This window comes from Mchenga conophoros, linkage group LG1, assembly GCF_057382185.1.
Source record: "Mchenga conophoros isolate Kocher_MC1m ecotype Shallow Benthic linkage group LG1, M_conophoros_male_GT1.1, whole genome shotgun sequence".
NCBI lineage: Eukaryota > Metazoa > Chordata > Actinopteri > Cichliformes > Cichlidae > Mchenga > Mchenga conophoros.
Window position 1 is genome coordinate 1,951,109 of NC_140526.1, and position 13,018 is coordinate 1,964,126.

At 46.2% G+C, this 13,018-nt stretch overlaps 1 protein-coding gene across 3 annotated transcripts in view; it reads left to right on the top strand.

Annotated features, from left to right (window-relative positions):
- Positions 1 to 13,018, top strand: part of bnc1 (basonuclin zinc finger protein 1) — a 32,468-nt gene that overhangs the window by 5,546 nt on the left and 13,904 nt on the right. Inside the window, exon 1 of one of the 3 annotated variants that reach the window (XM_085274323.1) lies at positions 9,277 to 11,568. The exons of 1 other annotated variant lie outside the window; for it this stretch is intronic. In XM_085274323.1, coding sequence (XP_085130449.1) covers positions 11,557 to 11,568 — 12 coding nt within the window. In that variant the 5' untranslated portion in view covers positions 9,277 to 11,556. Of the gene's footprint in view, positions 1 to 9,276; positions 11,569 to 13,018 lie in introns of those variants that run through there. One more of the 3 variants, XM_085274235.1, reaches the window with a different exon arrangement.

Consider the following 13,018-nt stretch of genomic DNA (forward strand, 5'->3'; position numbering starts at 1 on the left):
AATCAGACTCAGCACCTCCCATTCTGAGGTTTTGATGTCGATATGTACAATGCAATTTAAGCTCATCAGGTTAAAACATTTGGAATTGTTGTGGAGGAGTGGCAGGGTTTTGATAAATGGTGTGGATAAATTGGGCACGGTGTCACACTGTGTGGTGTATGCAGCCCACGTTTTATCTTAAGTGGGCCGGAAGGTTTTGTTAATTTAAAGGTTTTTTTATTTATTTATTTTACTGATAAAAGCAGACATTTCTATAGTAGAATAAAAAGAAGTTTTCTGTCATTTAATTGTTTTACTTTGGTGTAGACGGCCATGGGGGAGGACTTGTAATGGTAAATGGCCTGTATTTGTATAGCGCTTTACTAGTCCCTAAGGACTCCAAATCTGAAGCATTTCTCCCGCAAAATGCTGCGTCCAGATGAACAGAATCAACTTTTGGAGATTTACTTTCCTGGATGATGGAGAATGCATCAAGATGCAGCTTTTGGTGTTTTTCATTGTTAGCTTAGACCGCGATGTTCTTGCTACAGTGCAACGTTCTGCTGCGAACATGAACAGACTAAAGTTGCCTCTCAAATGTTAACAGAGAGTCAGAGGCACTGACCTCCAAAGCAGGATGAGTTGACCTCCAAACTCAACTCGTCCTCCACATTGTGAGGATGTACTGGAGACCCACCCCAAATTCCCACAGGAAACAAAGGACACGTCACAGACGCCTTGGTACACAGCTCCAAATGTTCACCGTCTGTGCCCTGATCAGTCACATGTGCGTTACACGAACGAGGTCGTTGGTTTTCACGGTGCAGTTGATCTGAGATTGCTTTCGAATGGGTGTAGTCAAAGCTGACGACGTTTGGTGTTGGATTCTGGGTAAATTAACAGACTCATCCATTTTCAGACTTGATCTTCCAGTCTATGAATGTCAGTGATCTCCAGCCTCACGAGCACCATTTGACATCAAGTGCTACCTGCGATTATTCCACTGAAGAACACGTGCATGTCTGGAGGACGGCTGCTTGTCTCGTTGCTTTACAGCAGACTGTTTAATGGCTTTACCTGCAGGTGTGTCCCACATGTCTTCTGCGGGGATGTCCTCACATCATTTCAGTGGCAGTGTGAGCAGACAGCCAGCTGGTTCGCATCAGTTTTCCTCATAAGAGCGTGACAGGTTTCCAGAAACAGCCTTCCCTCGGCAGCTCTCATCTACACCCAGCAACTGAGATGGATCCGTGTTGGAAGGCGTCCTGAACGCTGGGTGGAAACGAATGTTTAGCAATGATGGCTGTTTAACGGCTGCACAGAAAGTTGGACTGACAGATAGATGGCAGTTGCAGCTGAAGTGGGAATGCAGGATGAGTGTGTGGTTTCCAGCACTGACAGTTGTTGTACAACAGCAGATCAGAAGTGCTTCCTATTGAACTTCCCACAGATGATGAGTCCCAGATTGTGTATAAAGGAAGCCTGTTTGCATCTCGGCGATTGTTCTCATTGCTGCTGCTGTAATTTTTAAAACGTGTTTATGCTCGCCAAGCTGCCAAAATCAACTCGATATTTGGCCCACTCGCTGTTCGGTGGTGCCACCAGCTCGATCGTAAGCTTTCCAAGATTAGAAATGGGTGAAAAAATAACAACCGTGTGCCTCAGAAAGCCTCCAGGGCAGCTCCAGCGCTCAAGTCTCCGCTGGGAGCGATGATCACCATTGTTCCAAACACACCTCCTCATTCGGTGCTGTGATGATGATGATGATGGTGAGCGCTACCTTGACATGTCCAGAATCTCCTGAAAGGGTTCACCAGGCTGGGATACAGTGAGTGAGAAGGCCTGAGCATCTGATTCCCATTATCTTCATCTTCATCCCAGCGTTCAGTGAGTCTTAATGCTCTGTGGATGGAAGCATTTCATCCTGCAGAGATCAGGCCTCTCCCTGAAGCTCGACTGCCCCAAAAGCAGAAAAACGAGGCTGTTAGGTCAGTGCAGCCATGGGAGCAGATGAATGCAGGGACAGCGAGCTGCTCCACCATGCATCACTGTGTCACGAGAAAAGCAAGATGTGCGGCGTGTTCTTTACTTCAGCTCTGCGTCACATCGCTGTTCAGCCTCGTGCTTCGGCGCAGTCAAACTGTTGAAATTATTTATTTTATCATTTTGTTTTATATGTAAATATCACAAAGAATTCGATTTAACATTTATTAAAACGATAAACAGGTTGAATGAATATTTTGATTGTTATGACATAAATGAGTTTAATATTTTATCTGTTTTTCACATATATATATTTGTAATGTTTGGTAACAGGTTATAAACCAGCTGCAGTATCAGTATTTACTCAGACACAGTAAAGTCTGTTAGCGACACGCTCAATCCGTCACTGGATGAAATCATGTCACAGAGCAGTGAGCTGGTGCCGACAACTCTTAGTGTCGGCACCATGCTGATGTTAAATAAATTGGTTTAAGTTATTAGAGGAAGGCATCAAGAAAATCCCCTAAAATGGATTTATAATTTCAACAGTTAAATTTCACACAGACGAGAGGAAAGTGCAGCGTTTGAAGGGGCTTGGGAGCTATTTTATATATTAAATGATATTTTGTAACCACTTTTAAATTTTAGATTTACATTTTGTCTGTGGGTGGGTGTAATTTACACAATACATGTTGTGTTTAAGTGTTTTGTGTATGAATCATTTTCAGATGAACAGGTGGAGCAGAAAATGTGCTTGAAAAAGTCCTTGCAGAAGAGCTCATTCAGTAGAAACACTTTGAAAAGGACGGCAGAGCTGTCAGTGGCACAAACTGTGCACATGTGAGGTGATTCTGCATTAATGTTCAGGAGCTCCGTCCTCAGCTCAGTGTGAATAAACAGTATTGAATCATCAACAGTCAGAATTTTGAGAGCTGAGATCTGTTTGTGGTACCTCAAACCCATCAGCCGCCCGCTGAGGATCATTTTGGAATTAGCATGGAACCGGAAGTCTGAACCGGAAGTCTGTCAAGCGCCGAGGCTAATTCAGCGACAAGCTAATGGGCTGCCAGATTGAGTTACCACAAACAAAACAGATTTAAAATTGCTCAATTTTATCTGCATAGCCAAGTAACGCTCACAATGAAAGGCCTGCACACACCGGAAAGTCTGTCCGAATATTTTGTGTGTTGAAAATATTTTTCAGACTTTTTCTTTAATCAAGCCCAATTTGACCTTTTTTTTTTTTGCATGTGGATCTGACCAATCAGACCACTGTGTTTGGAAATAAGTGTCCTGGATATACTATGATTTAAGCGCACACACAGAGCTCATCATTTCTTCTTGAATTTTTTGACTGTGGTGTATGTATACATGCATATATACCACATGACAAGTTTGCACCTGAAAATTCTGAATTTCACATTGTTTATTTGCGACGCGCTTGTTGTGTGAAGGCCTTTATTCTAGTTTGACTGCAGATTATTTTAAATGCAATCTGCGGCACTTATAGAAAAAATCCTGCAATCCAAATTTTAAATTGTATTAAGGATTGAAATTTGCATTATTAGGGGCGTGGCCTCTTTGACTGACAGGTGGATGGTGACACAGGCGGCTGTAGCTGCTAGCTTCGCCTGAGCTGGACCTCTGCACTGTGTTTGTGCTGTTTGAGCTTTTAGGAGCATTTTAATGACATCATGTGACCAATAATATGGCTGCTGTGAGGTCACTGTACTAACAGACCGTCCAAGGAGGCGGAGCTCCAGTTTTGATGAAATTGTGGGTGTTATTAATTGTCACGCCACCCTCTTGTACAAATAAAGGGGCTTCTTGCAGCAGAAGTGGTTCAAACGTATCTGAGCGGGTGATGTCACAGTGGCCACGCTCATGTTTTATACACAGTTTGATCCTTTCTCAAACACGTTGTGTGCTTCAATATTTTACTCCATGAGGAAACGGGTGACGTCAGTGTGAAACACAGGAGCTGAAATATGTGCATGATTTTAATTAGTGACGGAGGAAACGGCGACGGGGACACGCGGTCGGCTGAAAACGTGAAATTGGTCATCTGTGCACAGAGCTCTGTACCGTCAGCATCGCTTCCATGTATATTTACATCCCCATCCTCCACACTTTACTCACAAACTAAAGAGAGAAGAATATATTAATAGTAAGCACTAATACTCTGTGGTCTTGTGTTAACATTTCGAGTGCACTCAGTAGCTGGTGCTGCTTTCACTGCTGCTGTTTTATATAAAACCAATCTGTATGAAAGCCCCGCGCCTCCCACACACGTGAACAGCTCTGACCTCCCCTCATGCTGCATGGCGAAAGTGCTCTCCTCACTTTTTTCTTGTTACAGTGTTTTCCATCGCCTTCACACACACACACACACACACACACACACACACACACACACTGCTTCTCCACATCTGCAGCTGTAAGTAGATCACTCCAACATCTTCCATCTCCTCTCACTTTAAAGCAGCTTTCTGCCTCTGTAATCCCATGTGATTTACAGTCACCCCGTGAGCGTGTCTGTGCTGAATAATGCCACCGAACGACGGGCAGACCTCGGCCCGTTTGGCGTGGTGGTGGCCGGAGCCTGGTACGGGGAGTGTGCAGAGCACGGTGAGGTAATAGCTCCCCTCTTGGCCTTTCTTACTGTCAACTAAAGTGAGGAAAGGCAGGCCGACACTTGGATGACACACATGGCATGTATGCAAACACACACTGCTTGCTGTGTTGGGGCAGGTTCTGCGTGATAGGTAGTCGAGATGAGAGATAAGACAGCACACTTGGAAACAACGCTAACCAAGGACGAGCTCCAAGTGCATCTAAAGAGGGATATCAGTGCTGGTTCATCCGTGCAGTGATCCAGTTGTGCTGTCTCTCTGCTGCAATGGGACTAAACAGCGTTCACTGCGTGTTCCTCTAAGCACCAAAGAACCTTCAGCAGTAATGTCTTTGTTTAGAAATCATGACCCGTATACTCTCTGCTGTCTACACCCACCAAAGCAAGGAAGTGTGCAGCTAAAATTACTGCAGTTTTATGTAGAAGGCATCCTTCAGCGTCTGCACCATCGTGCTTTCTTAAAACTATCGTGCACGCATTTACTCCTCAGTGTGCAGCGCGGGGGTATTTCTGCCCAAATCTTTAATCCGACCGAGTCGTTTTCACTGCTTAAGCCAGGAAATAAAAGAAACACAGATTTCAAAAGTTCCCTTTGACTTCTTTTGGTGCTGCTGAGTTTGTCGCCCTTCACGGGGGGACCGTTATCACCTAGCGTCTGATAGCACCACAGCTGTGACTCTGAGCCTCTCGCCGTGGAGCGATGCACGTTTCCTTCTCCACAGCGATGCGATTGCAGGATGTAATTCCAACATGGAGCTGCCCTCAATAAGTTTGGTAGACTTTAAGTCGTCAGGTCATCATTTCTGGACTTTGCTTTGTTTATGATGTTTGGTTTTTTGGCCGTTGCACGCCACGTGGACGTTCACTTTCACCACATTCAAAGAGAAGGCAGACATCTTTACAGCGGATGGTGTAACGATGCTACGGGCCATAGGGAAGCCTTTTATGTAATGGCACAGTCATGGAAACAACAGGACGTTGTTGGAGTCCGAAAACATGTTGTAGGTTACCAGATCCTTCTCTTTGAAGTCAGCGGGTTTGCATTCATGTCCTGAGTTCATGTGAGATTTAGACTTTTTCCAGTTCGGCTTCATGTACGTCAGTAAATCCCCCGCTGGTGAATATGAAGCTTGTTGGGCTTATTGGCTCTATTCTTCACGCAAAATTATAAAAGTGGCTCCAGTTTGTGGGGATTTTGTTGAAAAATATAAATATTACAAACTTTTCTTTCCTTTTGTGCAAAAATGCAAAATCAGCTCATGATTAGCCTGCAGAAACAACCAAAATGTGCACAGCTTTCAGGGTAAATGTTCATTTCATATTTGATTTACTTGCTCCGCTCATATTTTCCTTTCTTTTGACTCAAATTAATATTTAAAAAGTGATCATCAGCCACCCTGCTCCCCGAGCCTGGTTCTGCTGGACGTTTCTTCTTGTTGAAAGGGAGTTTTTCCTCACCACTGTCGCCAGGTGCCTTGTAATATGAAGCACTTTGGCTGCTGTAGTGATTTAAATTGAGCTGAACTCTCCTGCTGTTCCTGTAAATCAAAGACTGCCCTGTTTCAGACGCTGTTTACACAAAAACAGGACGTTTGGACGCCTTCCTGGGGTCAGAGCAGCTGTGATTTTCTCTTTCAAAATCAAATCATTTGTCAGCCCCTCAGATTAATTATCTAATGTTCAGCCGGAGCTGCATTTTCCTCTTTGATGGGAGGCAAAACACTCAAAAGAAAGTGACTCTTGGAATCCCTCCTGGTGCCTCGTGTCGCATTAAACAAAGGCCGGTGAGTGTGTGATCGGGTTTTTTGCAGGGTTTTTCTTGGCTCCAGCATGTAAAGAAAATGTAAAGGAGGGTGTAATGCTCTCCCAAAGCTGCTCATCTGCTGGAGCGCTCAGCCCCGTCCGCTCTCCCCTGCAGGAAGGCTAATGACAGACGTGTAAGTAGGCAGCGTGACCTGTTCTGCTGCACATGGAGTTTATTTGCTGCAGCTTCCACCTTCTGCCCCCGCGGCACAAATACGTCTGCGGCGCTCCGGCCCAGGGAGCAGCAGCGATCTGACAAGCGGCGCAGACCTAATCCAGGCCAGGTCTGCGGCTGTGTTTGCTATGCATCCCCTAGGTCTGGAATAAATACAAGGCCGGTAAGCAGATCTGCCTGCCTGGACGACCGCAGGGGGAGCGCAGGGCTTTCCAGCCTTACGATACATGCCTTGACGGGATGTCTCTTATCCATATATGTAACCTCATAACACTCTGCGCTTTTCACGAATAAGAACGGCTTTGATCTCCTGTGGAAAGTAATGCAGTTTTAATGTCCAACTTCAAGGGCCATTAGTTGCATTTTTATCAGTTAGCGAGGCCGCTCGGCGAATTTCTGAATGTCGAGTGGAGCGGGTGTTGCTCGCCTAGAGGTTAGGGGAGCAGGTTTGTGATTGGACGGATGTCAGGTTGAGCTCCTCGCTGGGAAGAATGTGAGTGGGGAAAGCGGATGAGTAAAACTCTTCCCTCCCTGCAGCGCTGCAGCTGAGCTACCTTTGAGCAAGGCAGTGAACTCCCACCCCTCTGCTGCTTCAGAGGGTCAGAAGAAGGAAAACGAGATTATTCGAGGAGAATGGCATCAAGAGCCGCTTCGCCGATGCTCTCTGCGCGAGTTCAATCTCAGAAAAAGGAAAAAGAGTCGAAGTGAGGTTTCATGCTTTCAGTTTCAAACCCGTCAGGTGGGGCCGCCCCCCTCCCCGCCCTCTGTCTCTGCACAGGTAGAGCAGACCAGGTGTGCCTGTTTAAACTTGCTGTGTAATTTGTGGATTAGCAGATGCCTCTAATGGCTAAAGTCAGCAGAGCGTTCCCTCTATGCAGAGAGGAGGAGGGGAAGAAAAGGAAAAAGGGCAGAAGCTGAAAAGTTACTCACACATCACTCGTCGAATTTCTCGCTGCTTCACTCTGTCAATGTTCCTGCAGTGTCAGCACTTTAAAAAAGCTCCTTTTCCACTGTGTGTTCATCGTTTCACACGGAGCTGAGCGGAGGGACGTCAGCCTTCACGCTGCAGTCACAGGACCTGGACTTGTGCAGCTTCTGGCTAATTTGTGGGCCCAGGTGTGGCCCACGACACACCTGATGTTTGGCACTTATCAGGTGGACTCGGGTGCAAAAAAGACTGAAAATCACTCATCCCCACATTTCCACAGATACGGAGACACAAAAAAGGACATTTCATGAAACAATTCAGTAGCGGTTTAGTTTAAAACATCTGTATTTAATGGATATTGTCCCGCAGGTGATGAGGTTTGCATCAGCATCATCATGTCACGTGACAGCGATGCGTACCACCTGTGCCGTCAGGTCAAGTTTCTACTGACGAGTTTTATTGGTGCAGTTTTGCTTTTCCCCCCTCAGCCTCAGTTACCTGCACACATGAGACCAGGTGAGCATTTCACCTGTGACTGTCTGCCTCCGTTACCCCAGTTATTAATTAATAGTAATAATAAATCATCAGAGGTTCTTGGAGGTAGTTTTAAATTTAAATCAGATTATTTGAGCCATCAGCTGATGCTCACTGGGTCGATTAGACCTTAGAAAAAGGAAAAATGTAAGAAGTGTTAAATATATGTTGTTTATTTAGTAATTCCTCTGAGAATCCCTGGCTGATGTCACTGGCTCACAGTCTCATGTTCATGAGAATATTTGCTCCTAAATGTTCCTACAGTGGCTGCTGGACATGGTTTAAAGTTTACATGTTAAACTTGAGGTTACACATGTGTGTCTGCATCATACTGCAAATGTTTAGATTTTATTATGTTTTAAGAGCTGTGCTGTTTCCACTTTACCTTTAGGAAACCTCACCTGACGTTTGGCCCATATAAGCCACATTCTTTCAGTCCCACCAACATTTTGGCCCCAAATTTTCAAACTGTGAATAATCGCTGTGTGACTCTCCTCCCGCCCGCCTTCACACCTTTAGACAAAGCTTAGGTAATGATATGTTTTTGTTATTCTTTTTGATTGCACAGCATCTCCTGAAAACAGAAAAGCGCTGGACTGTACCGCAGAGATCTGCCGCCCCCGGCCCGAGGTGCACGTCTTCCTCCCGGTAACGCAGATTCGGTTTTCGCCATGTGCGGCGTCCCCCCCGTCGTCCTGAGAAACGCTCGGCACAGACACTTACGCATTCCTGACGGCACAAGGCATAACTTGTTACGGAGGCCGTTCACAGAGCTGCGTTAAGGTGAATCCAGACGCGCACAGTGGGCTGTGTGCAGCGAGAGTGGCAGCGTTGATTTAGAGCATTACTCAGACGGAGAGGGGAGAGAGGGGAGAAAGGGAGAGTCTCCCCTGACTGCATTAGGGGAGCCTCCAGCCTTTGTGATTCCTTTTGATCAAATCTCTGTGAAAGATGAGTGTCATGCCCTCTTCCAGCCAGCTGTGAGGGGACTGCCCTGTGACTCTGAGGGGGGAGGCGTGTGCGTGTCTGTGTGTGTGCGCACATGTGTGGAAGAAAGGCATGCGCACCTCTGTGCGTGCACGTGTGTGTGTGTGTGTGTGTGTGTGTGTGTGTGTGTGTGTGTGTGTGTGTGGGATTGGGAGGGAGCAGCTCCTGAGGTGAGAATGCCGAGTAGGAGGATCTCATTCCAATCCCCTGTGCCCAGTTTCAACACACACACTCACACACACACACTCACAGACACACACACACACTGAACATCTTGAGTAGTTTAGAGCGAGTCCGGCATTAGAGGAGAGAAAGCAGAGGAGGCGTGTGTGTGTCTGTGTGTGTGCAGTGAGAGTAAAAGCACAGGGACTTCTTCTTCTTCTCTCTGTTTTTTGTTCGAGTGGTGGCGGCTGTGTGTGTGTGTGAGGCAGAGGAGCACATGTGTGTCTGCTGTTGAAGGAGACGCTGCTGGGTGTGATGGCTCTTTCGCGTTAGTACTTGTGCGGACAGGAGAGTTGGAGGCAGTTGTTTTGTGGGACTCGCAGGGAATGGCAAACTCGGCGGTATCCCTGGAAACATCCGACTAATGACAATGGCTGAGGTAAGAGCGCTTCGCCACCGTCCTCTGTGTGCCGCGGCTCGTCTCGCACATCATCAGGACGCGATTAACAAAGACGGGCTGGATGGAGTTGTGCCGACTCTGGTGACGGGCGCGTTGGGTTGTTGAATGTAGACGTTCAGCGTGTCCTGATCCTGTTACTGATCGGGCAAAAACAGAAAGGTGGTCTCGAGCTGATATTTAGGGTTTCTGTTATCACACTGTGTGGATTTTTACACTTTACTCCTTCAAAGTAAAGAATTCATGCCAGAAAAACTTTGTTTAAACTCCTTTAATAAGTTTAAAAATGTGAAAATGAGCAGCTGTGCAGGCGGAGAGTTTAAATTCACATAAAGAGGATTTTAAAGTTTTTGAAACGTTCTTTCGTGGCATGTGTGCATCTCTGACTCGCTCTCAAACACTTTGATGGAGACGTTATGTTTATTCACCGACAATCCAAAGAGTCGAGTTCTGCACTTCATGAAACATGATTCACTTCTTTATTTCGCCGTTTCTTCCTCTGAGATAATATTCTGCATTCGCCTTTTTCTCTTCTTTGAATTTATTCTAAGGTGCTTGATTTCTGAGGCACTGAGAGGCCTGTTTGTGTGTCTGTGGGTTTGTTTGCAGAGTGGCGTGGCCTCTCGCTGCCTCTCGCTGCCTCTCGCTGCCGGCCGGGTCCTCGCGGCCGCAGCCTGTCGGAATGTAATTTAAGAGCCGCCTAATGTTTTGTTGCAGCCATCATGTAACAATTAGCTGAGCCGTCTGTGTGGCGGCGGCGGTGGCAGCTCTTCACGCCTGTGTGTGTGCGTGTGTGTGTGTGTAAACTATTTAAACAGCGTGTGTTTATGCCCCGTTAGCGGTTTCACTTACACACTGGTGTGTGTGGAAAACGATGAGTGAGCGTGGAATAACTAACTGTTATCAGCTGAACTGTCTGAGCTCATGTTTGAAATACGTTGACATGAATCAGCTGAGATTTGAGGACACGATCAGTCGTACACAGGATAATATAGCAGCCTTTATGCCTCTCGAAGGTGTGAGGAGCAGATTTACAGCTGCGACGTTCTCGTTTTATTTTACAGCAGAATAAAAAAGTGGAAGACAAATAAAAACTGTAAGAATGTAAATTCTTAGTAAATTACACTCATCGTGTCATTGTGTTTGCGTCCACACTTTGTTCCTCTAACAGGTTGCTTTTCTGAGGAGGCCATTACGCCGAGGCAGTGATTATTTGTGCGTGAGGCAGAAATGCGAGTCGATCGGCCCTCGGTGGCTTTTCCTCTCGTCCTCTCTTTATCTCCACCTTTGTTTCCCTCTGTAGCTCCGCTGCTTTCTGCGGGTGTCTCTGCTCTCCTCCAGCGCTGCAGGGCAACAGACAACGATTCACAGCGAGTGCCCCGGCCTGTTTTTATAGGGCTGCACTTTGCTTTGTGTGTCTTTATATATAAATCTGTGTGTGTTCCAGCCTCATCAGCTTCATTAGCTTCACGAGGGTCCATCCGTGAGAGGATGAGGGGCGGGTGGGGTATCTGTGTGTATCTGCTCCAGCCTTTTACCCCCTTCAGCGTCTCCTTGAGCTGCGATCCGCCCCTCGTGGCCCCCGTCCTGCCCCCCTAACACACACACACACACCGCCCCGTGCTCTGCGCTGCCACCAAAAGGCTTGTGAGGATTTGTCAGCCAGATGTGACAAGATTGTCAAGAGGCGGCGAGGAGAGAGGGAGATCTGATATTAATCAGAGCGTAGCTGGGAGCCAAACTCCCTCAGACTCGGTGTACTAACATGTTCCCCTCATTTACTCGCTCTGCGAGCCAAACACTCCCTACGAGTTCCTAACGGGGAGCCACGAGCTGCAGGAAGCCAACCAAACTTTGGCTCGCCTCCTTCTCCTTCATCTCTTTGTCTGCAAAGAGGCCGCTCTTCTCCTCCTCTCATGGATCTGCAGGTAAAGATCTTTTTTTTGTCTGCTCCAGTGTTCAAACATGCGCTGCATTCATGTGTGTGATTGATTGCTGGATGAGTTTGAAATAACGAGTGTTTCACGCTGTCTTTGGGCTGTATGGAGTCCTAATAGGCTCAAACGCAGCCTGTCACTACTTGCACTCGCCCGGGCTTTTCCCGGGTTTGTCTCCTCCTGCTCGGGACCGGCCGCCGTCTTCCACAAACACTCTGCTTTCATTTAAGGGAATTTTAAAAGCTGTGCTGATGTGCAGTCCACCCTGCGAGGAGGCTGGACGGTCGGACAGCTGAGGGTTTGTTTAAAGTTCACATTTTTGATTGTTCTGGGCGATTTTGTTTTTTTAATTTCTTATTGTCAGCTGCTTCCTCGGAGCAGGGAGACGAAATCAGAAGCTCGCGTATCCTAACCTCACTGCAACTAATGCTTGTCATCAATAAAGACTCCTGGCTGTCTCACTCACACACACACACACACACACACACACACACACACACACACACACACACACACACTGTGTCCGTGGTGAGGTCAGGTGAAGCTGCAGGTTTTGGTGCTGTGTTGGTTTCACTGGTGGGAGATAAGCGAGCGGTACCAGGAGCACGGTCCTCCCTCCGAATTCCTGACTGATACTGTGTGTGTTGGCTTCTATCAAATATTCATTACCCTGTGTGTGTGTGTGTGTGTGTGTGTGTGTGTGTGTGTGTGTGTGTGATTTTTATTAAACATGCATGGATGCTGCTGGTTAATTTCAAAGTAAAACTTCACAGTTTTCTGAATGAACAGAGTCGCGTTGGTCTCAGTTTTTAGTGATCAAACTGCTGCGGTGTCATTTTTCTCCTTCATAACTTTAACGTCTGAGAGATAAAATTATATTTGAGCATTTCTGCAGTTTTGTGAGCGTTTTCTGTTTGAAGGAAAATGTCGTGTTTGGAGAGAAATTCTTACTTCGTCTGAAAATCCAAACTGGAAAATTGAATGATGTAAAACAGAAAAGTGAAAAAAAATTCTCATGCCATCGATCTGTGGATCAGATTTTTTCTGCTCGGATAAACAACATCAGTCATTTTAATTTGAAATAACAATCCAGTGACTGTGTTTCGTATTAAACGGCATTATTAATTTTATGAAGAGATCAGTTATAAACCAGACAACAGGTTTGAGGAGGATTTACTCGTGTTTTTGTCTCTCATAATGAATAAGTGTCAGTAAATCGTGTTTTCTGAATAAACTGCTTCGTGTTTTGGATGTTTGTTGGCGCTCGTGATAAATCCTAAAAATAAGAATAATAAATGGTCTTTCTTTGATTTGTTGTTTCCAGCGTGAAGAGGAGAAATACGTTCTGGCAGCTCTCGGGGGGTCAACGATGTTTTCGCCAAGAATTTATCAGTTTACACAAAAAAAGTAAAGCTGAGGGATATCTGTGCCGAATCGCAGA